This window comes from Dysidea avara, chromosome 12, assembly GCF_963678975.1.
Source record: "Dysidea avara chromosome 12, odDysAvar1.4, whole genome shotgun sequence".
Classification (NCBI taxonomy): Eukaryota; Metazoa; Porifera; class Demospongiae; order Dictyoceratida; family Dysideidae; genus Dysidea; species Dysidea avara.
In genome coordinates, this window is record NC_089283.1 from 5852620 (window position 1) to 5879966 (window position 27347).

At 38.0% G+C, this 27347-nt stretch overlaps 3 protein-coding genes across 26 annotated transcripts in view; 1 reads left to right on the forward strand and 2 right to left on the reverse strand.

Annotated features, from left to right (window-relative positions):
* LOC136240992 (protein NLRC3-like) overlaps positions 1-27347 on the reverse strand; it is a 72852-nt gene that overhangs the window by 8405 nt on the left and 37100 nt on the right. The gene's annotated exons all lie outside the window — the stretch shown is intronic.
* LOC136241013 (SEC14 domain and spectrin repeat-containing protein 1-like) overlaps positions 1118-27347 on the forward strand; it is a 105968-nt gene continuing 79738 nt past the window's right edge. For 2 of the 21 annotated variants that reach the window (XM_066032142.1, XM_066032139.1), the window contains exons 1-9: positions 1118-1279; positions 1550-1734; positions 1781-2007; positions 6180-6374; positions 6436-6543; positions 6763-6885; positions 6941-7068; positions 7284-7483; positions 8074-8212. In XM_066032142.1, coding sequence (XP_065888214.1) covers positions 7042-7068; positions 7284-7483; positions 8074-8212 — 366 coding nt within the window. In that variant the 5' untranslated portion in view covers positions 1118-1279; positions 1550-1734; positions 1781-2007; ... (2 more) ...; positions 6763-6885; positions 6941-7041. Of the gene's footprint in view, positions 1280-1549; positions 1735-1780; positions 2008-2540; positions 2599-6179; positions 6375-6435; positions 6544-6762; positions 6886-6940; positions 7069-7283; positions 7484-8073; positions 8213-8257; positions 8382-8986; positions 9228-9280; positions 9417-9499; positions 9603-9648; positions 9832-10310; positions 10589-10676; positions 10781-12766; positions 12832-12883; positions 13029-14453; positions 14845-14904; positions 15105-15485; positions 15597-15647; positions 15786-15833; positions 15998-27347 lie in introns of those variants that run through there. The other 19 variants (XM_066032146.1, XM_066032152.1, XM_066032158.1 and 16 more) reach the window with 19 other exon arrangements.
* Positions 14953-26780, reverse strand: LOC136240996 (protein NLRC3-like). 4 transcript variants are annotated; one of them, XM_066032094.1, is made up of 12 exons: positions 26481-26780; positions 26105-26431; positions 24643-26055; positions 24399-24536; positions 23701-23865; positions 18071-18238; positions 16481-16699; positions 16329-16426; positions 16178-16282; positions 16077-16128; positions 15139-15194; positions 14953-15087 (listed from the first exon to the last, which is right to left on the reverse strand). In XM_066032094.1, exons 1-9 carry the CDS (start codon positions 26764-26766, stop codon positions 16196-16198), a joined length of 2901 nt encoding a protein of 966 aa, XP_065888166.1. In that variant the 5' UTR covers positions 26767-26780; the 3' UTR covers positions 14953-15087; positions 15139-15194; positions 16077-16128; positions 16178-16195. The 4 variants fall into 4 exon arrangements, with proteins under 4 accessions (XP_065888166.1, XP_065888163.1, XP_065888164.1 ...); XM_066032091.1 differs by having other exon boundaries at positions 16329-16699; XM_066032092.1 differs by lacking the exon at positions 14953-15087 and having other exon boundaries at positions 15138-15194; positions 16329-16699.

Genomic DNA, 27347 nt, shown 5'->3' on the forward strand with positions numbered 1-27347 from the left:
CGGATCTAGGATTTTTAAAAGGGGGTTTCTGAAAGTTGGTATAGCTGAATAAGGCATCTGATGACATTTCTCCGGAAATTTTTGAGGTTTTAGAAGCTCTGAGATCGGATTTTAGGCTATATTTAGTTACCATTTACAATAAATCCAATGCTTTAAACTTTAAATGCTATAGCTAACAATAGGGCAAATATGGTGACTGCAAGTTACATGACTGCTCTATTAGAGTATCTCGATCGTTCTTAATGCAGTGGGAGATGAAAAGTGAAGTTTTGCTGAGTTTAATAGCTACAAATGGTATTAGTTTAGTGCAACTGCATGCATGCTACTGAAATACAGTGGTATATAGTTGTTTCAGTGGCGGATCTAGAAGGGTTTCTGGGGTTTCGACAGAAACCCCCTTTTAAATTTAGCTCAGTGGCAGTCTAAATACATAAACATTGTTGTACTGACAATTTGTCATATCAAACAGCTATAATATTATACTATTGTATTTCATGCAGTTGCACTTTACTGACACCATTTATAGCTATTAAAACTTCAGCAACACTTCACTTTTCATCTGCCACTGCATTAAAATACTCTAATAGAGCAGTCAAGTAACTACTCTAATATAACAATCAAAGCTACAGCTCCCATCTTTGCTATAGTATTTGCAGTTTAAAGCATTAGATTTATTGTAATAGCTAACTAAAAGTAGTCTAAAATCCGATCTCAGAGCTTCTAAAACCTCAAAAATCTCTGGAGAAATATCATCAGATCCCTTATTCAGCTATAACAACTTTCAGAAACCCCATTTTAAAAATCCTAGATCCGCCACTGTGTTTGCTATGACAAATTGTCAGTACAACAATTTTTATGTATTTAGACTGCCATTGAGCTAAATTTAAAAGGGGGTTTCGAGAAAACCCATCTAGATCCGCCACTGACGAGGCATGTACTCATGGAAAGACAAGGATTATATATTGTGTTAATTGTGCATGAACAGAACTATACCATGCATGAACAAGCAAACTTCCTCTGAGTTACACATAAGACACAACACAAGTATATATCACCTTTCGCTCCTTGTCCAGTATACGTACTTGTACGATATATACAGTACATACGACTCCCCCGAGGTAGGCATGGTTGCACGAAATAATTAGAGTCGCATATCTGCAGCTGGTGATAAGTCCTTGCGCTAGAATCAAACGTGGTGCTCGAAACGATCTGTCCCGACTCTGAGAACAGCACGAGTTGTAGAAGATTAAAGCTTGTGAAAAATGGAGCACAGCAGAAAGTGAGTTGTTGACAATGGGTTTAAATGCTACATGTCACGTGATGTACTACAATACTTAGTCACTTCATGCAATACCAGTCTACCACAGATGGTATAATATGGAAAATATACTATCTGTGGCAATACTTACCCACTCCTTTAAGTTACTTGGTGATGTATGTATGATCTTTTGATTTATACCAGGCCAATGCTCTAGCCACTTACACACACACACAAGTACACTTTGTAGCTTGTGTTGATCATTGTATAAGGTGGTAATGGTCACTCTAGGAAACTGTTCAAGGAGGTAGTAGAGGAACAAACTAAGACGTGTCAGCTAGTGGACTACAAATTGATCATATTTGATAAGATTGACAACATCTACAAAGAGATGGTCACACCACTGGGAGGATAGGTGTCCATGACAACCAGCTTTTAGCCAAGAATGGAACAATTCAACAATGTATGTCTAATTGGTGAGCACTATTATTTTTTTCCTTTCATATCTTATGTGCCTGACAGATTTAACTAACTGAAGAGATGATGTTTTGTTGTATCTGGGTTGACTGGAGTACAGAATGCAATAGTCCTGCCAGGAAAACATGGACAATTGATGTTCCATCTATTCACATGTTGCACGTGAAAAACAACGATCTGATCTGTAAGAAAAGACATTTTAACTTCAATGGAGCTGAAATCAAATGACTTGTGAGGAGTACAACCAACACTACAATGAACAGGTTCATAAGGTGACCTGTATGTGTGTGTTGTTGTGTGATGTGTTTGTGTATACACCCTCATGTGTGTATTGTGTGTCTTTGTATGTGTGTACCAAGGTGGTAGAGCCTCCAATACATTTCCAGGACTATTTGCATGTACTAGACTTGTAGAAATGGAATGGTATACAGTTACTCAGTGTTCTCTGAGTATAGTATGTGCAAGTTGAGCTGAATCCTGAAAAACAGCTAAAAATTAAAAGTGGACTTGAAAGCATATTTGCGTGGACTTGAATGTCCCAGCTAATACTGCCGTGAAGGTATTGTGAAGATGGTTTCTGGTCTGGTTAGAAAAGTATGCTATTGTAATCCCTACTGAGTACAATGAGTAGTACACCTTAAGGCTTAATTACTTGTGGGTGCTGCAACACAGATGCTATACTTACAAAGGATTGGCAATGTGTGATCAAAGCAATAGTGATGTCATATCCAATCCTCGTTATGGTCTTTATGTGCCCACTGCCCGGTTACTAGATGCACAATCTTCTTTGTTTCTTCTTCTGTAGTATGGGTAGTTCTCTCTATTGATGTACAACCTTCTTCAAATGAGCCCAGCACTACTAGGTGAGTAACTAATAAAGGAAAATAGCGTAACACACCCTAAAACCTCAACCTAGCACTTTAAGAAGTTTCGAAACTCATGGCTATTCACACTTGTGGAGTTTTTACAAAGAAACAAAACCGCTTTGTTGAACACAATTTATAAGAGAATGCTTGAAACCAATAGTAAAGTGCAGTGCTTTGTTTTGTTTTATAGAGGCTAAAATTATTTCCTAAGTTGTGATTTGAAGCTCATTTTGAAGTTATTTCATTATGTTCATTTGTGGAGTTTTGTCGTAGTAGTGGAAAAAGAAACAGCAAGTTACTATACAGCATAAGAGAGCTTAATGTTATGGTAATGCAATGCACATGCATGAGCTCAAATTCAGATGTGGCATTAGCCATCAATACATGTGATCCAGCTGCTCAATGTATTGCCCTGAAGTCACAGTCACTGGTGTATAGCTGTCTACCACTTGGTTGAGATGGTCATTTTATCTAGACGCAGTGAGGGAGAGAGTAGTGGAAGCAAAATGAAGCTGCTAGTAGTGAAGCACACACTATATGTAAGACATCAACGTAGTTTATATTGGTGCATATACAGTAGTGGATCAAGAGCCTACATGGATATAACAAAAGAGTTGGTCCACTGGATATCGAATTGATGTACACATGTCACACTGAAGGTAGCATATAAACCTGGCGTCGCCAGTATCAATCATGAACAAAATGTATACGTACACCATACATTATAGACAAATACAATAACTGTTATTTAGTAGCCATGAACCGAAATGAGTTTGCCTGATACTACCTCAGCACATCATGTTCAGTATTGTCCACTGCAGTTCAGACTCTGTATCAGTACAAAATAAGCACAGTATACTGAATTTCACAACCACATACCAACTATTGTTGGTAGCATGTTTCCACCCTTTTGTAGACTGTAAAAACTGCTAGAAAGGTGACAAACAAGTGGTTATTGTTGTAACAATAATACAAATTGCTGTTTAAGATGCTGTTACTCTGTTATGAAACCTGACACATTATTCAGATCAATATAGCCATGTACTCTTACGGAATAGCCATGAAATATAGACATTTCATAGATGGTTTTGTTGAATTCCCTCTTAGAATTGATTTCATAGTCACAGAAAAGTCACTATTTCAGGAGGGTAATGAAATTGACACAGCATTTTAATAACAATCGCGTCTATCACAGCTTGTGCAATCAGTTGCAACTACTCAGTGCCGAGGGGTCAGCAACAAGTTCTAAATCTCATCTTGAAATCTGAAATCTTTCACTCCAGATTTGGTGCTAATTACTTGGTTGCTGACCAATGCAGACACATACTGTAGTTAACGCACTATAGACGGGTTGCCTTTTTAAGACGTGGTCGTTTTACCGTAAATTTTCCACATACTTTCCGAGTTCGCTAAGTCAAAAATGTATTACGGCTATTGGAGAAAATGAACGTTTCGGTTAACTTTAGCAAGCAAGAGTTAGCCAGCCTTCAGAACAAAAAGTATGTTATAGAGAAAGGTTCGAGCTATAACACATCCAGCGTGTAAGGTGAAGGCTGAACGAGAAAATGATTTTCTCTCAATCTCGGGTTTTTGGAAATCGATAAAACTCGCTGAAAACATTCTTTGTAAGACTTTGCTACTACTTAGAATGATAGACTGGATGATTTTAACTCATCTTGTACCTTTGAAGAACCAAAAACGTTTGTCAAACTATTTTAAAAAATGGGTTTTTTGTGGACTTCTTGACCAACATTGTAATCATGCGTAAAACGGAAAGTCGCGTTTTCTTGCGTTACACAAGGGACACGCCTTAAATAGGCAACCCGTCTATATCAGAGCATTACACCATGAAATACTTATGACAGCCATGCCATCAAAGTTAAATAGTAAATATAACATGAAAATTATTTCATGATTTGTTTCATAGACCATGAATTGTATGTCAGAATTTCATGGCACTAGACTAGAGATTTCGTGGGTGCAGTACCCATGAAAATGGGAAAAACCATGGGATCTTTCATAAGTAGAGGCGTGACAATTTTTATACTCATCCAATAGTGAAATTATTCATAGACTGCAGGGAGTATTGAGAAGTATGCCGAGTCATCGGATCTCCTGTATAAATCCATTGGCGATAACGAAATGGGCCTGCGGTCGTAACTCGCTACAATAATCTTTTGTAAGTAGTTCCCCTCTCATAGATAACGAATAACAGCACTGGGAATGGCTGTCGTCTCAGCCGTATCTATGACAATAGACGTACTCACTTACGTAATAACTCACGTCACCATAAAAAGGATTGTCGAATGGTTGTTATGCACATTGCAAATCCTTTGTAAGTATAGTATCTGTGGCTGCAGCTTGTAGTCAGCTAGAAGGGAGTGTATGGACAGGTCATAAATTTTATTGTAATGTCTTTCTGAGTATTGTATATGTTGGTGTGGCATTGTGGAAGGTACAAAGTGTGATGATGTCATGTGATGTCATATATAATTATCTTGTTATGGTGGCCATCTATACTGCTGATCATGTCATTGTACAGTGGCTGAGGAGGTTGGTCACATGTCATAAGCCTATGATGTAAAATTACGTAGCGAAACATTGTTCTAGGTACATGTAAACAGAATTTGCAATGCAAAGCAGCGATTAAGAAATGGTTACGCTTGCTGCCTCATAAAAGAAAGCTGAGGTAATGAAGCTTATCATTGGACATGAATTCAATGACATTCTTCAACTAACTTGAGAGAATAGAACATTTCACAAACTGTGATTTTGTTGTTGAATTGATTGCCATCATGAATATCTTTATCACGAGCACCAGTCACCTGTAGTTACTCTTGTAGTTACTCTTGTAGTTACTCTTGTAGTTACTCTTGTAGTTACTCTTGTAGTGCATGGATGGGAATTTTACAAAGTCAACAATTTAAGCATAAATATTTGAGGTTATACCAGCATGTGTTATCTTTTGATTGTGTAGTTTGAGGGTAAAAGTATAGTCTGTCTGCATGTGTGTAGTAACAAGAGTATATAAGAGAAACCAAGAGTATCGAACGGGTGTATTACCCTGTGATTAATCATTGCGTAAAGTAACACGGATATTTCAGTAATTGTTCATTCTCATTGCCATTAAGGGTTGCTGTATTTAGCCCAATTCGGCCACTAAACCAAGCAAAAACATAATAGCATTAAAGGGAATTGGCTAATGTTAAAGTTCTGGCACTGCCAAGTGGATCCCCGAAGGCATGGCAACATGCTCGTTTGTGCAACCGTTGTTTTAACGAGCTGGAGTTATCTTGGGTCCTTACTACACTTTCATTGTACAATAAGTGTTGAATACTTGGCTGAATAACACAGAAAACTGGCCAACAAAGGCCCATTGCCACGTATGCATTTCAAATTACCATTTCACGTAAACAGACAATTACTGAAATATCCGTGTTACTTTATGCAATGATTAATCACGAGCTAATACACCGTTCGACACTCTTGGTTTCTATTATACACTCTTGGTAGTAATTAAAGGTGCAGCATTGTGTTACAATTGTGCTGTAATGTTATAATGTCGTTTGATGTCACAGAATCTGGAGCAGTTCATTATGGACACATTGTTGAAGGAGCAGAGCAGGTGCCGCATCACCATGACAACCTAGAGGAGGAGTTCAAGATGTTCTAAAAGAGGGAAGAGATCTGATTGGCTGAATTGAGCATAAACCAGATGATTTAGGGATATCAAGTATCACATCTGTTAAAGTCAATGCCACAACAACTGTCAGGTAGTGTAGTATTTAACCAATAAGGTTGCACAATTATAGTGGGTGTGGCTGTTATTTGCAGACAAATGTTAGAAGCTGTGCAGCGTTGGCAACAACAGATCAAGGAAGTATGGCATAGCTGGAAGATCCAGTTGGAACAAAATCTACAACTGAGCGAGCAGTATTTAAGGTACGCTCATGTATTTGGTAGCTGCAATGAAACCTGTTAGTGTGGACACTTGAGGACTCCTACACATAATCCAGACACTTAGTTAAGGTCCCGAAGTATCCCTTAGTACATGAACTGACCTGGAAAATCTTGATGAAAAGTTGGTTGGTCCAAAGGTGTCCATATAATACAGGTCCCACTGTATATTATACAGTTTGATATAAGTGGTGTTCTGTGCAGGTTAAAAGCTGGCTGAAGGGATGTGGTATGGAATCGTTGTCAAGCAAACAGGACATTGGTGAAAGCCTAGCAGCTGTTGATGTACTATGGCAACAGTATGAGAAATTAGAGTCTAAGGCACAGGTGTGATATATTTATCCCACAATCAAATCTGCTGTTTATAAAATGTCCTCTTTAGAGTATCTATGATAACTTAACTCAGTTGAAGAATATGGTAGATAAGCTTTATGTTAACAATCATTTTGTGTCCACTGGTATAAGACAATTTGTAGTCTTTCCATGGCCTTCCATTGGCACTTGGAGAAGGTATGTGTGTACATGTAGTAGTGGCATGTATGCATGCCATCATGTGTAGTAGTACGTGTACAGTGTGGTAGATGCAACACACACACACACACACACACACACACACACACACACACACACACACACACACACACACACACACACACACACACACACACACAATACATACACTCACAAAAATCATTTTCACATATTGCTTCTTACCATAACAACAGTGGAGACAAGATTATGAATTCTGTCAAGAGGAAGGGATGAAGGAGGGAATGCCCTTTGATGATACCATGGCAACACAGGATCAACAACAAATGGACAACCTAAAAGAGAGTGGAGGTCAGGTGATCCAGGAGGGACGAGGCCTGTTGGAAATGATGCACCAGCAATCTGAACTGCAAATGCCACACCCACCAGAATACAAGTACGTGATTGGCTAATTATGTAGTGAAGATTTTGAATTTTTATGTGCATAGTAATGTCACCTCAGGTTTTGTAAAAAGGCATGTAGCCAATAAACCATAATTACTGTGAATAAGGTCACCCGTCTAAACAGAAAATTTGAATCGTGTCATTTCTGTACAAAAGTTACCTGCCTAGCGTGGCCACTGACCTGCTTAATATGGCCACCCACCTACCTAGCATCAACTGTAAATGTTAAGCATGCACACAGGATGGTTTGGTATGACTAGGGGTGACTACCTGACTGTTGTAGGGTAATTTGTTCTAAATTAAACCAATTAAAAACTATTTGTCACTTTTTAAAAAGATCTCTGTGAGAGGTCACAACCATTACTGATAAATGAATGTAATTAGTGTCTTTGGCTTTCTATTATTTTGGTTTGGTCTTGAAACACACCCTAGATACCAAAAATTGACTTCAGCAGTCGTAAGCTACAATCTTGTGATCACCTTTTCTATTTGTGTGGGGGACCCAACTACACACAAAAATGGTGGAGATTAATCCTATTATTGTAAGGAAGCTAGATGAACTATTTACTTACTAACTATTAGGAAAGGGTCACGTCATGTGAGACACTGTTCAGATGAAATAGAGGACAAAAAGAACAGAGTAGAGCAGTTAGCAGAGACTAGGAAGGTACGACAAGACCAGCTGAAGCAGATTTACACCTGTGAGAAAGATGCAAAACAAGTTGGTTAACTTTTTCATCAGTTTTCCTCTCTGGATGTTGTGCAGGTACTTGATGACTTGGGAGAATTTACTGGAGCAATTGTCATCATGTCTCGGTAACCATGGTGACTCACTAGCAGCAACCACAAAACTGAGAGAGGAACACACAAAGATCACCAGAGCTGCTAAGGTGAGCAATAATTGGAGATATGGGACATGATTATGAAGTAGTGATTGATGTATCAAACGATATATTGAAAGAATAGCGGGTTGTTTTAGTGAGGAGAATTTTACAGTTATGATGATAAATGGCCATCCATAATTATTTTATCCCAAGGTTGAATTTTAGTAAAGTAAGCAATAATCTGCCATATGGTACAGAAACAGTCACAAAGACATGAAGTAGAGTTCAATTATTATCACCACCGGCTACACTTTACATGTATTACCACTATAATATTATGTCAGTGTATATTGGTGACAGCAAAGTCTTACACAACAGTGATACCACAGTAATGGTTATATTGTACAAGCCTACAGTCGTGGTTATCACGGGTATTAGTACTTATTACCATCTTTTCAGTGGCAGTTGGTGTACATCATTCATCATGTGATCTCATTTAAAACTTGTATATCCATATGTATCCTAAAGCCCTTCCTACAAAAACACTTCGTTTTTAGATACAGTAAGTCTAAACCTTAGACGCCATTTCATTGCATGTAATTCACCAACTACCACATTCGCTGTAAGTGTGTTTAATTAGGACATATAACTCCTCTGTTGTCTGTTAACAGGAACCCTTATATGTGTCACCATGCTTTGGAACTTTGCCCTATACACAGAAAACTCACTACTATGGTAAAGACTTATTATCAGCTTCCCACAAGAGCAGACAGGCATGTAACATGTCACAACAACCCAACCAGAGAACTATTAGCACAACTATCGACAACCTGGGAAAGAATTGTTACTAGGGGAAACCAGCACACCAACTAACTGGATATGTTGATGACATTCTACACCCACCAAAAAGAGGTGTGGTCTGTTACCACGGTAATATGTTATATCCTAATTTCCATGACAACCAGGTACAACAGCAAATGTCATGGTTACAGCAACAATTATCAGATCAGCTACCATCATCACCTGAAGATGTTAAGGCCACTTTGACTGATGTCAAGCAATCTGGTAGTTCTACCAAACAAATGGCAGCTGATACTCTTGGTGAGAACTGCAGAGTAAATGTATAAGTGTAGTGTGTGTATGTGTTTGTGAGTGGGGTACTTGTTAACTGTCTCACATAACAGGTGAGACGATATAACCTCCTGTGGGTTACTAGTCCTGCCCCAGGAGACATTGACTCAACAAACACTACTAGCTGCTGTTCAGTACTTTACAACTATAGATCATGTGAGCAATGTTGATGTCATAATTTTTATTTAAAATATCATTTTAGCTGCAACATCAATTTGAGAGTGACATGCAATTGGCTGATTTTCCAGATGATGCCAATGACATAGAAATACACTTGGAAAGACACAAGGTGATCATAAGGAGTTGCTCAACGTATTCCGACAAGCTCTTGAGGATGGGCGCTGTATTACAGAGCAACTGATCCATGGTGACCAGGAGGATAGGGGTGAGGTCATGTGATCCATTAGTGTTTTGTAGTACAATGAAGCACAAAGCTAAACAAATTTCATAAAATTATAGTTTTGATAGCATTTGTTTGTACAGTGTATATATTGCAAATATGTAATATCCTTAAAGTTGTATGAAAATCACGAGTTAATATTGGCATGTTATATTTAGCTGGTTAGTAGCCATGCCTATGAACAAGGAATGTTTTTGTATGTTAATTTCTATTAAATATTGAAAAGAACTTGGTTGTGCTAATGTGTTACCAGGCAACATAAGTTGTGTAAACTACCTACAGAAGAAACTTGTACATAGCATGTGTGTTGTCATGGCTTCATTCAAACTCTTGGTCTAACAAAGTCAGGTATTACGTATATCTTATATAATTAGTATGTGACAGTATTTTGTGATAATTTGTTGATTACTAATAATGGCCATATTTTTCAATGTTGTTGCCATGGTTATCATTTCTAAACCCAGATATACTGGCTGCTTAAGGTATTAATGAAGAGCTTGACCAGTTAGACAAGAAGCGTACCAAGCTAGACGAGTTATGGATTAAGACTCAGAAATATTTAAACCAAACTCTTCAATTTCAGCAGCAGCAGCAGCAGCAAGCTCACACTTCTGTAATGTCACCATCAAAATGGCTGGGCAGTGTTGCTGAGCCATTTATTGCTAACATGCCAATTGGCACCTCAAGTAGTGAAGCTGATGATGTGATTGCTAAACTGGACTCTTATGCCAAACAAGCTGAGGTGTGTGTAGTGTAGTGTGTGTGTGTGTGTGTGTATGTGTGTGTATGTGTGTGTTTCATTCACTATATCACCTCATCTCAATTTCCAGGGTTACCAAAACCAATTAGGTCAGAATCGTAGCCATGTCAAAGATGCACTTCATCGAGTAAAAGAAGAAGACAACATAACTCAGCTTCTTTCCCCACTTACCAGGTTGTGTGTCACTCCTGTAGTCATACATGGAGCTTCACCCATTTATTTGTGACAGCAATTTGTAGATATATCATCTCCATTGCTGTGTATATACTTATGCCCACTATTCTAATTGATCATTAAATGTATGTACACATCATAGTCTGGCCTTGTACAAAGATGATGTGGTACTTATAGTCTATGCCTTGTAGCAGCATTCCAGCTTCCTTCATGAGCTTTGAGAATAGTGCAAATGGCTTAGCACTTTCAGTGGGCACTACCATACTTTGCTGTACCACAAAAGTTTAAGTTTACTTGCCCTCAACTGCAAAAGTTTTGCTCATCGAAACTTGCCTATACAGTAGGCCAAAAACTGTACTTCCCATTCCATGGTGAACACAATGAGAGAAGTCCAAACACTCCACAGCTTGTTACACTTGTAACATAATTATGATTGGTAAGATAATTTAGTCACTGTACAATCGAATGTTTTTGCTCTTCTTGATGTCTATCACTATAATTTTAACCCCTAAAGTTGCACACGATCATTAATAAAAAGTGCACTGAAAATGCAAGGCCAATATTTTGGCTGTAATGCATGACTGTAAATAAAGCACTGTAACTTCCGTACGGTAAATACTAAGGCTACGCAATTTGTACCATTCTGTCTGTGATGTAATAAGGAATAAAACAGTACCTAGGGTTTTACCCTTTGGTGAAAGCATAAGGCCAAAACTTGCCATGAATTCAAGCCGTCACAAAAAAGAAAGCAATTCTTTACATACTTTCAGAAAATGGTTGGTAACTTCTTCACAGTGTGTCCTATAAAGCTCTGGCAAGGACCATTCGATTCTCCGTTCAATAATGAATCACACCATATAAAGCTCGTGTGAGTCAAACATTTTTATAAATGGCTGCCAACACGATGTGTGTGAAGTAATGGGAAATACAATCGCCATTCATCGTGGCATCATGACAAATGAGCAATTTGTGTTACAACCATTATTTATACTTGTCTAAGTAGACCGATGAAGCTTCAAAGTTACAGCTCTTTGTGCAAGACAGCGCACATATTTATTAAGTTTTAATCCAGTAGGATAACAGTTCAGGCAAATGTGCCAGTGTTCTCTGGGTAACGATGTCATATTACATATGATCGATGAGGCTTTACTTTTTGCATTGTGTGTCTGCCAGATTATGATAATACTGCAACAGAACAATCACCTCATGTTTATTACAAAAAGCTGAGAATATATTTTCAAGTTTGTTGTATATGAGGTGAAGTGTTAGTCTTGCATGCCTAGAAATTTGTGTGGGGGCAGCAAATAAGAATGTTGCACACTTTCTGTGAGCATACTGGAATGCAATTAGATACAGTGGAAGCTCAGTTATCTGGACCCCAAATTATAGAAATGGCTGCTCTATTAGAGTGATGACTGTTCTTTAGGGTAGTTGAGTAATACTGATATTTTCTTTAAAATCCTTATGCAATTTTATTGTAAAGTTATTTATGCACAGTTTCAGAGATATGGGCCTTTCAGACTTATGGACCACCCCTGGTTCCAAGGGGTTCAGATAACTGAGGTTCCACTGTATATTGTTTGCGCTGAGGATGGTGTAATATGTGCCAGTCACTTTTGTAAACAGATTGAGGTGAAAATGGTACTGGTAACGTCTTGGTGATGTATTTGAAACATTGTTGAAGATGTTTCACAATCTGTAGCAAACCATGTCCTTCATTTACCAGTACTCTTTGCTAGCCCTGTTCTAGGGGAACAAAGATCCAAAGTTCATGTCATTGCTAAATTTTCATAAAAACAATTTGTAGTCTATATTCAGTCCTTTTGTTACACTAAATTGGTGTTTGTGTAGGCATAGAGTCCACAAAGTGATCCGGTTGGCTCTGCCAACATTCTGGCATGGTCACAGAATGTGTGCAACAGTTTGTTTGCCAAGTGTGACATATAAAATGGTTTACATCAGGGAGGTTTATCATCTCCATTACAGGTCAAAGATTGACCTACAAGACCAGTAATGATGATTTCCAACAAGTCCTCTTTGATGTCAAACTTGTAAGTGTTTATGATAAGTGATGTCATAATAGGTCATCATGTATACCCCCAGGCGTTGTGGTTACAGACTGCCCACAATTTTGTTACCTGAAAACTGTGACAGCTTTCTGGAACTGTATCATCATAAGTCATTGTTTTTCTTTTCCATCATGTTTACCACTACTGTGGTGATGTAGTCCTGATGACTATTGATGGAGGTTAACTGACCTGAACTATAAGAAACAAATTCAGAGCCGAATAGAACTGAGTACTGGAAATCAACCGTGTGCCAGCTGTTAGGTGCCAGCATAGATAATATACGAACATGGTTCGTATATTATCTATGGTGCCAGCAAATTGTGCAGTAAAGTCCCACTTAGTGGACACCTCTTTAATAAGACCACCTTGTTATAGTGACCACCTTTAGTATGTCCCAAGCACAGCTAAAATTAGGGGTGGGCGATACCAGAAAATATTTCTTCGTTATGATTCCAACTACTTTTATCATGTTATTGATGAGTATCGATACTGATACTGACTATTTGTGATATTTGTGGTTAGTAGCCAATCAGTGAACCTCACAGTGCTGAAAATTTCTCAGTGATGACTGGTGGGTTGAATAAAGCTTGCATTATATTATAGTAATGGCTGAAACATTCCATTACTTAGTGTTTGCATCGGTAACACATGCACAACGTAAGCAAAATGTCATGTGATCACTAACTATCAAAATTTCCAATTCTTCATAAAAAGTACTTGATACCAAAGCATCGGACATTCTGGTATTGTTATCAATATTATATTACTTGTATCGCTCACTCCTTGCTAAAATATAATTCCCATGAAGCCACCTAACTTCGAAGGCAAATTTCAGGGTACTTCTGGCTGGCTATGGTACATTTAAGTTAAACCATGGTTGGCTATGTTCAGAAGTAACTAACGTTGTGACTATGTTTGTTAACATAAACAGACAAGGTCTAAGGGTATCACAGAAAACTTTTATTTTAAAGCTGCTGCATTATTTTACAGACTGTTTACAAAATTTACTAAACATCTATAGGGTTAAACTTCACTGTAGAGTAGTTATCTCATAAGTGGGCGTGGTGCACATTTGAAAATGCATCAAACCGCTTGTGAATATGCTATAGTACTAGTTCTCACTTTAAACCAACGTTTCTCAACTCATAGCTTCCATCTGAGTGCTGCAGGATGCAAAATTGGATGCATGGCTTGTAATATCCCATAATCCAATTTTGCAAGTTGGTCTGTATAAAAGTTGTCAGTCTTGTATTGGCTTGGGTGATCAATCACCCACGACGGGCTCTTAGCCTGCAACTGGCATGGTACATAAATATCAGTTGTATCATGTGCCCTTGTGATTTGCCTGATATATGTATACACAGGGCCTGTGGCCCTTGGTCTTGGGTGTACATATCAGGCAAATCACTAAGGGCAAATCACTACGGGCCCATGTTACAACCACTCAACAAAATTTCATGGTAATTTTTTTTTCTGTACCTGCCACAAAAATATTTTTACCACAAAATTTTCTACACAATAATCTACAGGTTTATAATGGTTAGCACTTTGCATATCCCCTATGTTATTTTGAATTGTAATTATGCAAGCTGTGTGTTTGGTAGAGTGCTACCCTGAATGTAAGCCACTCTGTTATTAATTTGATAACTTGATTTCTTCAAGTATTGTGGATTGGAGTGAGCAGATAGAACAGATCTTGGAGAAGGGTCGGCTAGTCATCAAACAGACACAACTGGACAAGTTCACTTCACTCACCAGCTTACTGCTCCATGGTACTATATGTACTAATGAGTGTGTACCCTGCAAGCTTCTAGCCCCACCCCCTAGGAGACCTAGCTGAATGTGGCAAGACTGCATCAATAGCTGAGTAATTTTCTAATGTAAAGATGTGGAAATGAGTGGATGTTTCTTGTCAGAATTCTGACAACATGATCATACAGTACGTATTCTTGACCTTACGATCAACTTTACATGTTGAAGGAGTCATGTGAGAAGGTAGGATGATATTTGTGTGATATGTTATGTAATCAAACTTTTTTTTGTTGTTGTCATAAGTTACATCACCTTGTAGCAAAATGGATCATGTGATCAAGAACTCCAGTGGTAAAAGTGTTCGACATCCATACATGTGAATTGACAAGATATTGTAATTTAATTGAGTAATGTAAAATTTATACACTTTTATACACTAAACAATTATTACTGTATCTACAAAAATTTAATTGTGGTAATATTTTCCTATTGTAATTAGAAAACATGTAATTTAGTTCTAACATATCAGTGGCTCACCTGATCCAGAAGGGTGTGGTCAGTTATATACAATGATCAGTGGTTACCATAGTGACCTGTTATCATGATCATAATAACACATTATTACTAATGATCAACAACTTTGGCTACAACTTTTTAGTCTGTGCTTTATTAAGGCACCTTATTTGAAGCAGCATTGTTATGCGTATTTTTTCATGTTACATGTGTAATGGCTAAATACCAATGCTATTGTATTATAAAGTGATAGCACCAGCCATGCATAATGTTGAACGTGTGGTTCATGTGTGAATTTTAGTTAATCTGGAAATAGTCCTACACGTAGGGCAGGTAACAATGTTAATAATTTGATAACTTGATTTCTTCAGTTATTGTGGATTGGAGTGAGCAGATAGAACAGATCTTGGAGAAGGGTCAGCTAGTCATCAAGCAGACACAACTGGACAAGTTCACTTCACTCACCAGCTTACTGCTTTATGGTATGTACTAATGGGTGTGTACACCTGCAAGTTACTAGCCCCACCCCCTAGATATGACAAGACTGCATCAACAACTGAACTGGCACAGGAGTATAAATTTTCTACTGTGAATTCGAAGATGGGGAATTTAGTGGTTCTTGTCTGAATTATTTTTTTATTCTTGGCCTGACACTGGAGTCATGTGAGAAGGTAGGGTGATGTCTGTATGATATGTTGTGTAATTAAACTTGTTGTAAGGTTATGTGAAGTTGTAGCTCAATGGATCATGTGATCAAGAGCCCCAGTGGTAATCAATATCCCAATTAACTACTATACACCGGCAAGATATTGTAATTTAATTGGGTAATGTAAAATTATACACTTTTATACACTAAACAATTGTTACAAAGGTTTAAATGTTCCAATATCTTGTGGTAATACTTTCCTATTGTAATTAGAGTGCATGTTATAATTTAGTTGTACAACATAACAGTGGCTCACCTGGTCCAGAAGGGTGTGGTCAGTTACAATGATTAGTGGTTACCATAGTGACCTGTTGTTACCATGATCATAACACATTATTACTAATGATCAACACCCACCCCTTGATGATCACTGTACTACACATTTGACTTAGAGTCAACCACATGTACTAACTCCTTGTCTTCTCCATCATCAGTAGATCTAGAGTTGTTATCCCTCTTGGCCTAGTAATCATAACTAACAGTTATACCATGTTGTATCAGTGTCTACCTTTTGTCTAGTTTCCAGGATATTCATCATCTTTTGTACTTCAATGTCTTTGTGTTGATAATCTATATCCACTTCTTCACAGACTCTGTTATTCACAGCTGATTGTAGTATCAGATGAGCTCCCTTAACAGTGATGGCATTATGACAAATACCTAATTCTTTGATGCTTTGATTTACTGATAAACCTGTGGCTAGTTCTTTTGCTCCAGTAACAGTAATACCACACTTGTATACAAACAATTTCCTGATCCTGCTCTTACCAAGAGCTCCTGCAATGACAGTGATGCCATCATCACAAATGTTGTTCACTCCCATCCAAAGCACTTCTAGTACATCATTCACTTGTAATAGTTCACCAATACTTCTGGCACCTGTAGTGATCAGTAGACAGTAACAATTGTGACCCACTGAGCAAAAACCCAACTAGTTTGTATAATTCTGTTTTGAGAAAAATTACATTGAAACAATTATACTGGGCCTGGGATTTATTTGAGCCCAGCTTTAATACAGACAAATAATATTATTATGGTATTAGAAAATAATCTACTCCATAAAAATTGGTTCATATCAAATGTATGAAATTTCAATGCCAGTATGTAGTATCTGATGTTTTCATTGGTGATTATAGTCAACTGAGGAAACCATACAGTACCACATGATCAGGGTAATTCCCTACTTTACAGCTTGTATTCACACAATACACTACATTTTAATACAGTGAAATCTCATCAATAGGGACACCAGCCTGCTAATAGGACCAAAACATATTATGGCCTTGATAATGAATGAGGTCACTAAGTACATATTAAAGGACCTAACGAGGTGGTCTCATTATAGAAGTGGTCACTAAGCAGGAGCAGATCCAGACTTTTTAAAAGGAGGGTTCCACTCTGGACTTGCAACTTCAGCCTAGCCGTAAGTCGAAGACCAAAAAAACCTCATCACCTGCTGACAATAGCTGCCCCTCACCATGGATATCTTATATTTCCTTATTTATAACTCCACACTGAGTAGCTTGCTACACTGCTCCTCTTAAGCTCTTAAGAATACTGTGACTGCTCTATTAGAGTATCTCGATCTTAACTGCTAGCTCTATTAAAGTATCTCAAGTAAGAGAGGCTCTTTCAAAAGAGGGGTTCCATAGAACCCTTTGAACCCTCCCTGGATCCACCCCTGCTAAGTGAGGTGTCACTGTATGTGTGGGTAGGTCAAAGATAATTTTCAGTGTACAAATCTCATGTTAACTCATGAGGTAATTCTTTGTCGTGTTACGACCTACTTGCACACCAGCTAGCTGTGTTATGACAAAGAATGACACTAAATGTAACAACTTTAAACAGGCTGTAGGACCAGGTGTCCTACAGACCTTCAGCACTTGTGCTGTAAAGCCTTAATAAATAAAATTACATAAATAAATAAGCATTTTGTGAGGGAAAACAAGTTCAAATATCTAGATCTGTTCCTTAAAAGTACCAACATACAAAAATGTTTCACCTGTCACATTGGTTAGATCAAACCTGTATATACACTCTGGCACCAAACACTACAATGTGTAATCAACTGTACCACATGTACTACTTCAGTACTGTGTTGTAGTTTCCAGTACTTCAATGAAGTGAAACATGTTATTTGTAACACATATGGTTGTGCTTTGTCTGACATGTAAACATGAGGCCCAAGGGTGAGTGTGTACATATCAGGTGAACCACTCCCACCAGTGTTACAACTATTATATGTTGTACCTTTAGCTGATAATCCACAGTCCATTACCCTCAGTTCAGTTAGTGTAGTGTTAAGGCATAGCCTATCCATTAGTTGCCATACACCAGCATCACCAATAGGATTATGGTTCATGCTAAGGAATTTCAGGGTACAATTCTCCTCCAGAAATTTGCCAATACAACTGGCACCTGTAGTCATCATAAACAATAGCAACAGTTAAAAATTTAACAATATGCGTTAACCTTAAGAGGCAAAGAAACCATATTAATTGACTACAACAATACAATGTGCACAGTCTCCAATACTACAACTCTTGTTACTGTATGTACATGTGTGGAATTTCCTAGGAACATCAATATTAGGGATCATGGAGATTTGGGTTTTCCTAACCAAAAAATCACCCAAAAACCAGCTTCACAACTTCATCCTGGCACCTTGCATAATTGGCAGTATCGGTTAGGTATAACCAAGCCCAAAAGTGCCTTCAGTACAATCCTAAAGGCTTCCAATAAATTGTTACGAAATCTTAAAATATATATATTCAATGGAATTTTCTACCGACTAGCTAACTGCATGTCTGCCTGCCTATGTCTTCAGGCAAGCACTGTAATGCACCTATCAATATTAAGCTCCACTCCCCCTTCCAGGGCATGCATGGGGGAATAGTGGGGGATTTGATCCGATTTGACCTTACAAATTGCCCCAGTGGGGCACTTGACTTTTTTGGGGTATTTGACTGTTCAAAATTTTTAGCATTTACCTTCTGCAAGAATAATAATTAACCTACCGCTTTCCCAAAGTACACTATGTGGGGATTTGGCTACTCATCATGCCCCATGGGTGGGAAATTTGATTTTTGAAAAAGTCAAATCACAACTTTACCCCACCCTTGCCGGGAGGGGGGTGGTGGAGCATAGTATTGATAGGTGCATAACTCGATATCGGCTAAGGCTATGGGCTTGATTTTTTTCACTGTTCAACGTTGCTTCGTGTGCCCTTTTGGTACGTACAGTGTACACACCATGGACTTACTTTTGTCCTCCTTTGTGTCCCATTTCTTTTTACTGACAGCCCAAGGTGTCAATTCGCGGCCGGTAGCGCGATGCATGGCTTCCCTACAGTACATTTGTAAACAGGAATCATCCGTATTATATTTCTGTAGTGACTGGATTGATTGCAGAGACAATTCTAACACTATTCTTCGTTTGTAATGCTGTGTAACGGGCTGAAAATAGCTGAAAGCGAAGCGTAATGGCAGCTGCTCTTTTGAGGCAGTAATTGATAGTTGGGGCATGTGAACTGTCGTATTTTCATGGTGACTGGATTGTAATGGTGTGCGATATCAGGATTTTCATTTTGATACGATAATAGGGTAAATATTGAAATTTCGATTCGATTTTTGATAATTTTTAATAGTGTGGGTAGAGTAATTACTTGGGCGGCCAATATTTATAAATATTCAAATACAATTTACACTCTAAAACTATTGCATAGAACTAATAATAAAGCCACTCCAAATAAATTCTGTTTCCCGTCCACCGCCTACATCTAGTTACAGTTAGCTCTAAATATTCCATTATTCCGTATTCCAGGGGTGGCTGGCAAGGGGAGGGGCACAAACAGGCTAAGTTGTAAACGGTTGGGGAGAGCATTCAGTGCTACATTTTTGAAGCAGCAAATAATCACCTCTTAGTAGTGTCTCACTGTTGGTTTTTGCCATTTTGGCCTTTTCAGATGGTTATGAAGTCTTAATAAGTTGTTTAAAGGCTCTGAATGTCTCAAATAACAGCAACACAATAATTATTTTTAGAGGCGCTTAATATGCACGAAGGAGCTGGGTGACAATTTCACATCTAGTTTGACTGGTTCGCTTTGGTTTCAGGTAAATTTGTTATAAATTGCTAGTAAAAGCATATTTTCATGAATTTCTTGGCCTGGAAATGTTTAGTAGCTATTTTAATCAGAAGTATGGCTGGCTCCTCCACGAGGTGGAGGGGGAGGGAATTTGCCCCAAATTCCCCGTCCTGGATCTGCCATTGTATTCTTCCATTATTTTCTGGTTATTGTTGAATACTGACAGGCTCACTTGAAACCATGTCAGCTCATGTGTCAGTAGTGCTACCAAATCGGCACAAACTTCACGTTTGTGCTATTTTTGCAACTTGAAAAGGAAGGAACAAGCTTAAGCATGCTTTTATGTAGTTTTTATGGTTTTGCCAGGCAAATAATGGCTTGAAAAGCTGCCAATCTTATAATGAAATAATGGAAATGGACCGCCCGCCCACATACAAATATGCTTGAGTCCAGGACGGGAAACAGAGAATTTATTTGGAGTGGCTTAAGCCTAGAAAACTGGTAGACAAGCTTTTAGAGTGGCTAGATTGCACAGAATCAACCTTCATTTCTAGCGTGATTGTACATCACACACTAAATGCTGTTGATTTATCGAAAAATTCTTCGATATTTCGATAATTATCAAAACTTTTTGATAATTTTTTTAAAAATGTGAAATAAATATTTTAATTTACGGAAATGTATGACAACAAATGCTACAATTAGAATCTACAAAACAAACTACATAACAACAACGAATAAAATACAACTACTGGGAAAGGGGAACAACAAAGAAGGAAAACTACAGGGAAAGGGGAAAGTCATCACCACCTTGCAGAGCCCAATACCTTAAAATAATTTGAGCATCATTCACCCATAAACAAACAGAGTTGTTGAAGTAAATTTCTTCTGGCCACTTTAGATGAAATGCCACTGCGAGTGGTGGTAAAATCAGCATTAGACTCTATTTAGGCTGTTTTGGGTGGGTAATAAATCTCATATACTCCACCTTGTTTTCTAATATACTCCACGCCTTCAGGCATAATATAACATATGCTCAAAATCTGGGTTTATCCATAGAGCGGTTTCACGTTTTTACGCGCTTAATAAATGTGTGGCAAAACCCCAATACCACAATACAAAATAGTTACGTTTTGTGCTCCTCTGCCACGACAGAATCACGGACAGCAACTTTACCACAGTAAAACAATCATTTGTCATTGGGTATTAACATACTAAAAGAATGACAATGTAGCTAGACTGGTTTTTGATATCTCCATAGAACGTCCCATTCAATATGTGCGCAAATTTAGAAAATGCGTAGGCGAGTAGATGGAGCATTGTATCACGATATCAGAAAGTAGACAAGCTATGTCGCCATCCTTCTAGTATATTAACACCAACTGGTAAGTGATTACCTGACCGTAGTTGTTTGGCTGTCCGTGTTTCTACAGCAGCAGAATAATGAAATACGCACTCTACCTGTATAAATGCTACACCATTTTGCCACTCGTTTCAGTTTAACGTCGCACCCTATGACGTCAATTGAAACCACTTTATCACTATGCATTGTTCACGTGCAGTGATTTAACGAGCACAATTATTTTGTCACGTGAGGACACATAGTTGCCATGGTGATAGTATTATCGCAAGAAAACCAGCTGCTTTTGCTGAGCCTACAGCAGAAACAGCTGTGGATGAGGTAAGTAATCTGAGTGTAATGTGAAATAGAGTCTAAAGCAGTTATATGGGCACAATGTGGAGTCTATGAAATTTATAAACCCTCAGGCCCTTAGTAGCGCCCTCGCTTCGCTTGTGCACTACAGCCCAGGCCTTCGGGTTTATAAATTTCATAGACTCCACATTGTGCCCATATAACTATTATATAGAATTAAGAACCGACAAAGCAAAAGGTGTCCATATCCCAAAACTTCCACAACTAGTGGAATGAAATCGATAAATATTGAAATTTGCTAAAGCAGTAATCAAATCGATATGATATCAATATCGACAAATTATCGCAATAGTGAAATTTTTCGATACATCACACACCACTACTAGATTGTTGCAGAGGCACTTCTTCTACTGTTTTTCGTCTATAGCACTGTGTATTAAGCTGAACATAGCTGTAAGCAAAGTGTAATGGCCACTGCACTTTCAAAGCAGTATTTGATAGCTGGGGCACATGTTCAAACGAAAACATTACTCCTGGCGCCATCCTTTCTTTTGATGTGGTATGCCTTGGTTCACCAGTCATAATCATACACTACGATAGTACTGTATAGTACGGACCACAAAAGGAGTAGACATGGCCGATGAAATAACATCACCCAAAAACAGCCTCAATTTTCCCAGATGCCAATGAGGCAGCATTGGTTAGGTAAAAATAAGCCCAAACAAGCTTTCAGATCAACCTGAAACGCTTTCAACAAGTTGCTACGGAGTTTTAAAAAAATTTATTCAACGGAATTTTCTGACTGCCTGATGGTTTCAGACAAGCATAACTCGATAACGGCTAAGGCTACAGGCTTGACTTTTTCACTGTTCGACATTGCTTCAGTCCGAGAGGTGCCTTTTGGCATACCGCAGTACATACAATGCATTCTTCATGGACTTACCAGTGTCTTCCTTTGTGCCCCATCCATCTTTGCTGACAGCGAAAAGTGTCGATTTGGTGGTAGCACGTGATGGCTTCCCTTCATAACAAAAATGGTCTGCATTTTTCATAGTGGCTACTTCAATTGCATGCAGAGGTGTTTTTAAAACAGTTTTGATTCATACTGCTGTGTAACCGGTTGAACATAGCCAACAACAAAGCGTAATGGATACTTCACTTTTCAGACGATAATTTATATAACTGAGGTGCGTGGCACCAACCCTTTCTTTTGGTATGCATGGGTTGTAGAGATGCTTTTCGAACAGCTCTTGATTCATACTGCTGTGTAACGGGTTAAACATAGCTGACAACGAAATGTAATGCATGGATACTTCACTTATCAGACAATATAGCTGGGGCACGTGGCACCATTTCAAATGCAGTAATGCATCACCAATAATAATATTATTATTTACAAAAAAGTTAACAAACAAGTATTTCAAATAATTTGGAATTTATAACTAGAGTAGGGACCATAGCACATTGATAAAAAGTATTGAAACAAGCTGGAGTAGTGCACAATATTAAATCACAGCAAAACAATAAGAAGTGTTATATATATATATATATATATATATTCCTACTGTGCATTTCCATTATGGTATTTTAGGAATATAACACTTCTTATTGTTTTACTGTGATTTAATATCGTGCACTACTCCAGCTTGTTTCAGTACTTTTTATCGATGTGCTATGGTCCCTACTCTAGCTAGCTATAAATTACAAATATTTTGACATACTTGTAATGTTACAAAACAGTAAACAAACAAGTTCAAGGAAAAATTAGAAATTTTAAGTTCAATTAGGGATTATAGAAAAAAATAGGGAAACAAGGGAGTCATCTTGGGATACTGTTATTGTTATTAAAGCTTTACAGAGACCAGCACTGAAGGTCCGAAAGCAACATGTGCTGCAACCTTTGGATTACCTAACCTAGCAAACTGGAATTGGAAAACCTAAGAACAGTACTTGGCCTAGCTAACAATAAGTATAGACTGAATTAGGGATTAAAATGTTCACTAGTATATCTGCAGGTGTAGGCAACTCCCTTGTTTCCCTACTTTTTTTCTATGTTCCCTAATCAAACTTAAAATTCCTAATTTTTCCTTAAACTTGTATGTATACATTACCATCCTACATTTTACATTATATATGTAGTACCTTTAGCTGATATTCCACACTGGTGCAGATACAGTTCAGTGAGGGTCTTGTTGTACTGCAGTCCGTCCACCATCACTGATATCCCATCATCTCTGATAGAGTTTCCTCCAATGTTAAAAACTTGCAGGTTACAATTCTTCAAAAATCTGCCAACACAACTGACACCTGTAGTGATTGCAAACAATTTGCATTAGGCAATTTTCACCATATACAATAATTAATGATGTAGAGAATCCATACAAATACACTAAACAACATAATGTGGGGAAATCCCTAACACTTCACTTATAGTTGAATTATGGATAGAAGTGGTTCAGCATTTTTTATGTAGCATGAACTGGACTTAGAGTCATAAGTGACTGAATTTTGGAAAATCATCCACATGGGCACATTTGACACCTAAAATATTTAATGCAAACTTCATAGTGCAAACCTACTTGTTGATGGTTTTAAGCCATTCTTAATACCTTAAATCACAAGAAAATTCTTGAAATATTTACAAAATTGTTCCCTGCTCTTATTAGCAACCCACTAAACATGAAAATTCTAATTATTTCATGTGCATCCATATGGGTGATTTTCCAAAATTTAGTCACATATGTAAAAATCATAATAGGTCATCTGATAATTGTAAATTTATATCCTTCAAATACTCCATATACACTGTATACAGGATAAAATTTTACACTATATAGTACCTTTAGCTGATAACCCACAATTTGACACCCTCAGTTCAGTCAGGGTAGTATTACCATGGAGATGTTCTACTATCAATGATATCCCATCATCTCTGATAGGATTACTACCAACTTTTAACACTCTTAATGAGGTACTACCTGTATCACAGTACACATTACAAACACATACAGCTCAGTTAGGTGTTGTCAATTCACTAACACACGAACATCATACAATATGTCAACAGTTAATAGTGGGACTAACTTTTCATCACAATTAGATGTTTCACTCCAGTCACAGTGAGATCATTACCAGAAAGGATCAATTCTTGTAGTACATGGCCACTGTGATTATTCTTTCCTAACATCTCTGCCCCAGTGTCTCCAATATGACACCATCTCATATTCACCTTCAACACCGGATAACATGATAACATGTGGCAAACACAAAGACAGTCATATGGCTGCAAAGTAATATCATACAAATCCAATTCAAAAGGAGTAGCTGACTGAGGTAGATCAGTTTCTCCACATTCATACACACATCGTAATGCTGTAAGAACATCAATCTTCCTATGTGACTTCAATTTCTCCAACACAAATTGTGATATTACATGAGATGTTAATTTTGTTAGGCCACACAAGAAAATAAACACATTTGGAAAATATTGGAAGTATTCACTCAGTATATGCTGCTGTTCTCGGTCAGACAATATTGAAACGTAAACTGCACACAAAAACTCTTGAATTGTAAAGTGTGCAAAATGGTATGTAATAGTGTCTACAGGTACGTCATGAGTGGGTGTGGCTTTTAAAAGACCATACCCATCCCAGTCAGCAGTCACCTCGATACCACACTGGACAAGGTCCTCCATCACAAATATAATTTTTGGATCCTTTCTCCTAAAACCTGCTCTGCTACACCAGTCAAAGAAGCCACAATAAGCTAATCTACTCAAAACAAACACCGTTGTAACTGCTTCTTTGGGGATACCATTCAATACTTGACATAGCTTCATCTCGTTGGCTGCTGGTACTGCTACATGTGACCTAGATGGCTTCTTCTTACTCTCCTTTTCAATTTGTCTCCTCATTATCATTACAATGAAAAATTCATATAACTTAGTTATAGTTGATGGAAGCTTCTTTTTGGTTTGAAATATATCTACTATCATTACCAAATTCATGGGAATATAACAAAGGCTACGAATGTGTGGGTAATTGTTGACATGTGTTTGAAAGTCTTCAACAGTTTTGGAATCTGCTAACTTTTTTTCTGCAAACTCTCTTATTTCAGGATTACCGAAGCCAACAATTTCAACAATTCGACCAGCTTCAACATTTTTACATGCATGAGGTCTTGATGTGATCAGTATTGTTGCTTGTTCCAGTACTGTACATTCTTTGATGACATCTACCAGGAGTCCATCACTTGTTTGACGTTCCACTGAAATCTCATCTAGTCCTTCGAAAATTATCAGACATCTTTCACCTGCTGACTTCTTTAACTGTTCATATGCCTCTACTCCACCAAGGTACTTAACCACCACTTCTTCAACAGGTCTCTCATGAGCTGATCTCAATGGAATTAATAGCACAATATCAAAATCTTCTGCTAAAAATCCATCCCTGGCCCACTTCACACAGACCTCATTGGCAAGGGTCGTCTTGCCTATACCTACACAACTCATACTACATCACTACTACTAATACTTTGTAATACTCACCTGGGGCTCCCATTATTAGTATCAGTCGAGGACAAGGTTTGTTTTGGTAATGGAAGATGTCCCTTAGACCACCAAGTACCTCCTTTCTCAGCAAAATCTCATCAACTTGCCCTTGCAATGTAAGTCTTGTTATCTCCTCCAAGGTCTTGTCTGCTCTAGTCACTTTTTCTCCTTTCACCAGAGCCAATCGAATGTAAGAGTGTGGCCAGTCAGTATTATCAGTGGACAAGTGTTTACAGTACCTTGACCGTAACCTGCTAATAACAATGATATCTATTGGACTAGACTTTACAGTAGGAGGATCACTTGTAAACCGTGTAGGGAGACCTGTAGTGTAGACATGGATAAAATTAAATTGTATGGCTTCATGCCTCACATTTCTCGAGTTGTTTAGCTATGAAAATTTGTCGTTTGTTATTTCTCAAGATCTTACAGAACTTATAAACTGCGTCTGGCCCAGCGGTAGATAGTTGTTCACAAATAATCCGGTTTTTATCTACTCTACTTGTGCCAGGCAGATGTACTCGCTGGGAGGCACTTCTACCCATTAGACGCTCTTGGATTAGCTCGTCTATTACATCCTCAGCGTCTAAATGTTTAACAATGAAGTCACGATTTTCTGTTAGTACTTGTTCCTGTACAGCCAAGCTGCTATCAGCCATTATCAACGAAAGCTTCACCCCCGAAAAAATTTAATAACTAATCACGTGCGCGTTAATACATAGTTCGATCGTCATCAGGGGCGGATTTAGGATTTTTTGAAGGGGTGGGGGGCTTAAGGGACATAGGTAACTAGCCAGATACCAAGCGTTATCACAAGGCCCAGTGGTAAGATTCATGTAGTATCCATGGTCAAATTAACTATTTGGAATAATGACTAACTAGCATACAAAGCATGCCAATCTAGGGGGTCTGGGGGCATGCCCCCAGGAAATTTTTGAAACTTAGGTCCTCTAGAGCAGGGGCGGATCCAGGAGCTGGAAAGGGGAGGGGCACAATTGTAGGTGGTTGGGGAGAGCCATATTCTCTAGTTCAGTGCTGCATTTTTGAAGTAGTAAATAATCACCTCTTAGTAGTGTCTCACTGCTGATTTTTGCTATTTTGGCCTTTTCAGATGGTTGTGAAGCCTTAAAAGCTGCTTTAAAGGCTCTGAATGTCTCAAACAACAGCAACACGATAATTATTTTTAGATGCGCTTAGTACAAACGAAGGTGCTTGATGACTATTTTACAGCTAGTTTGCT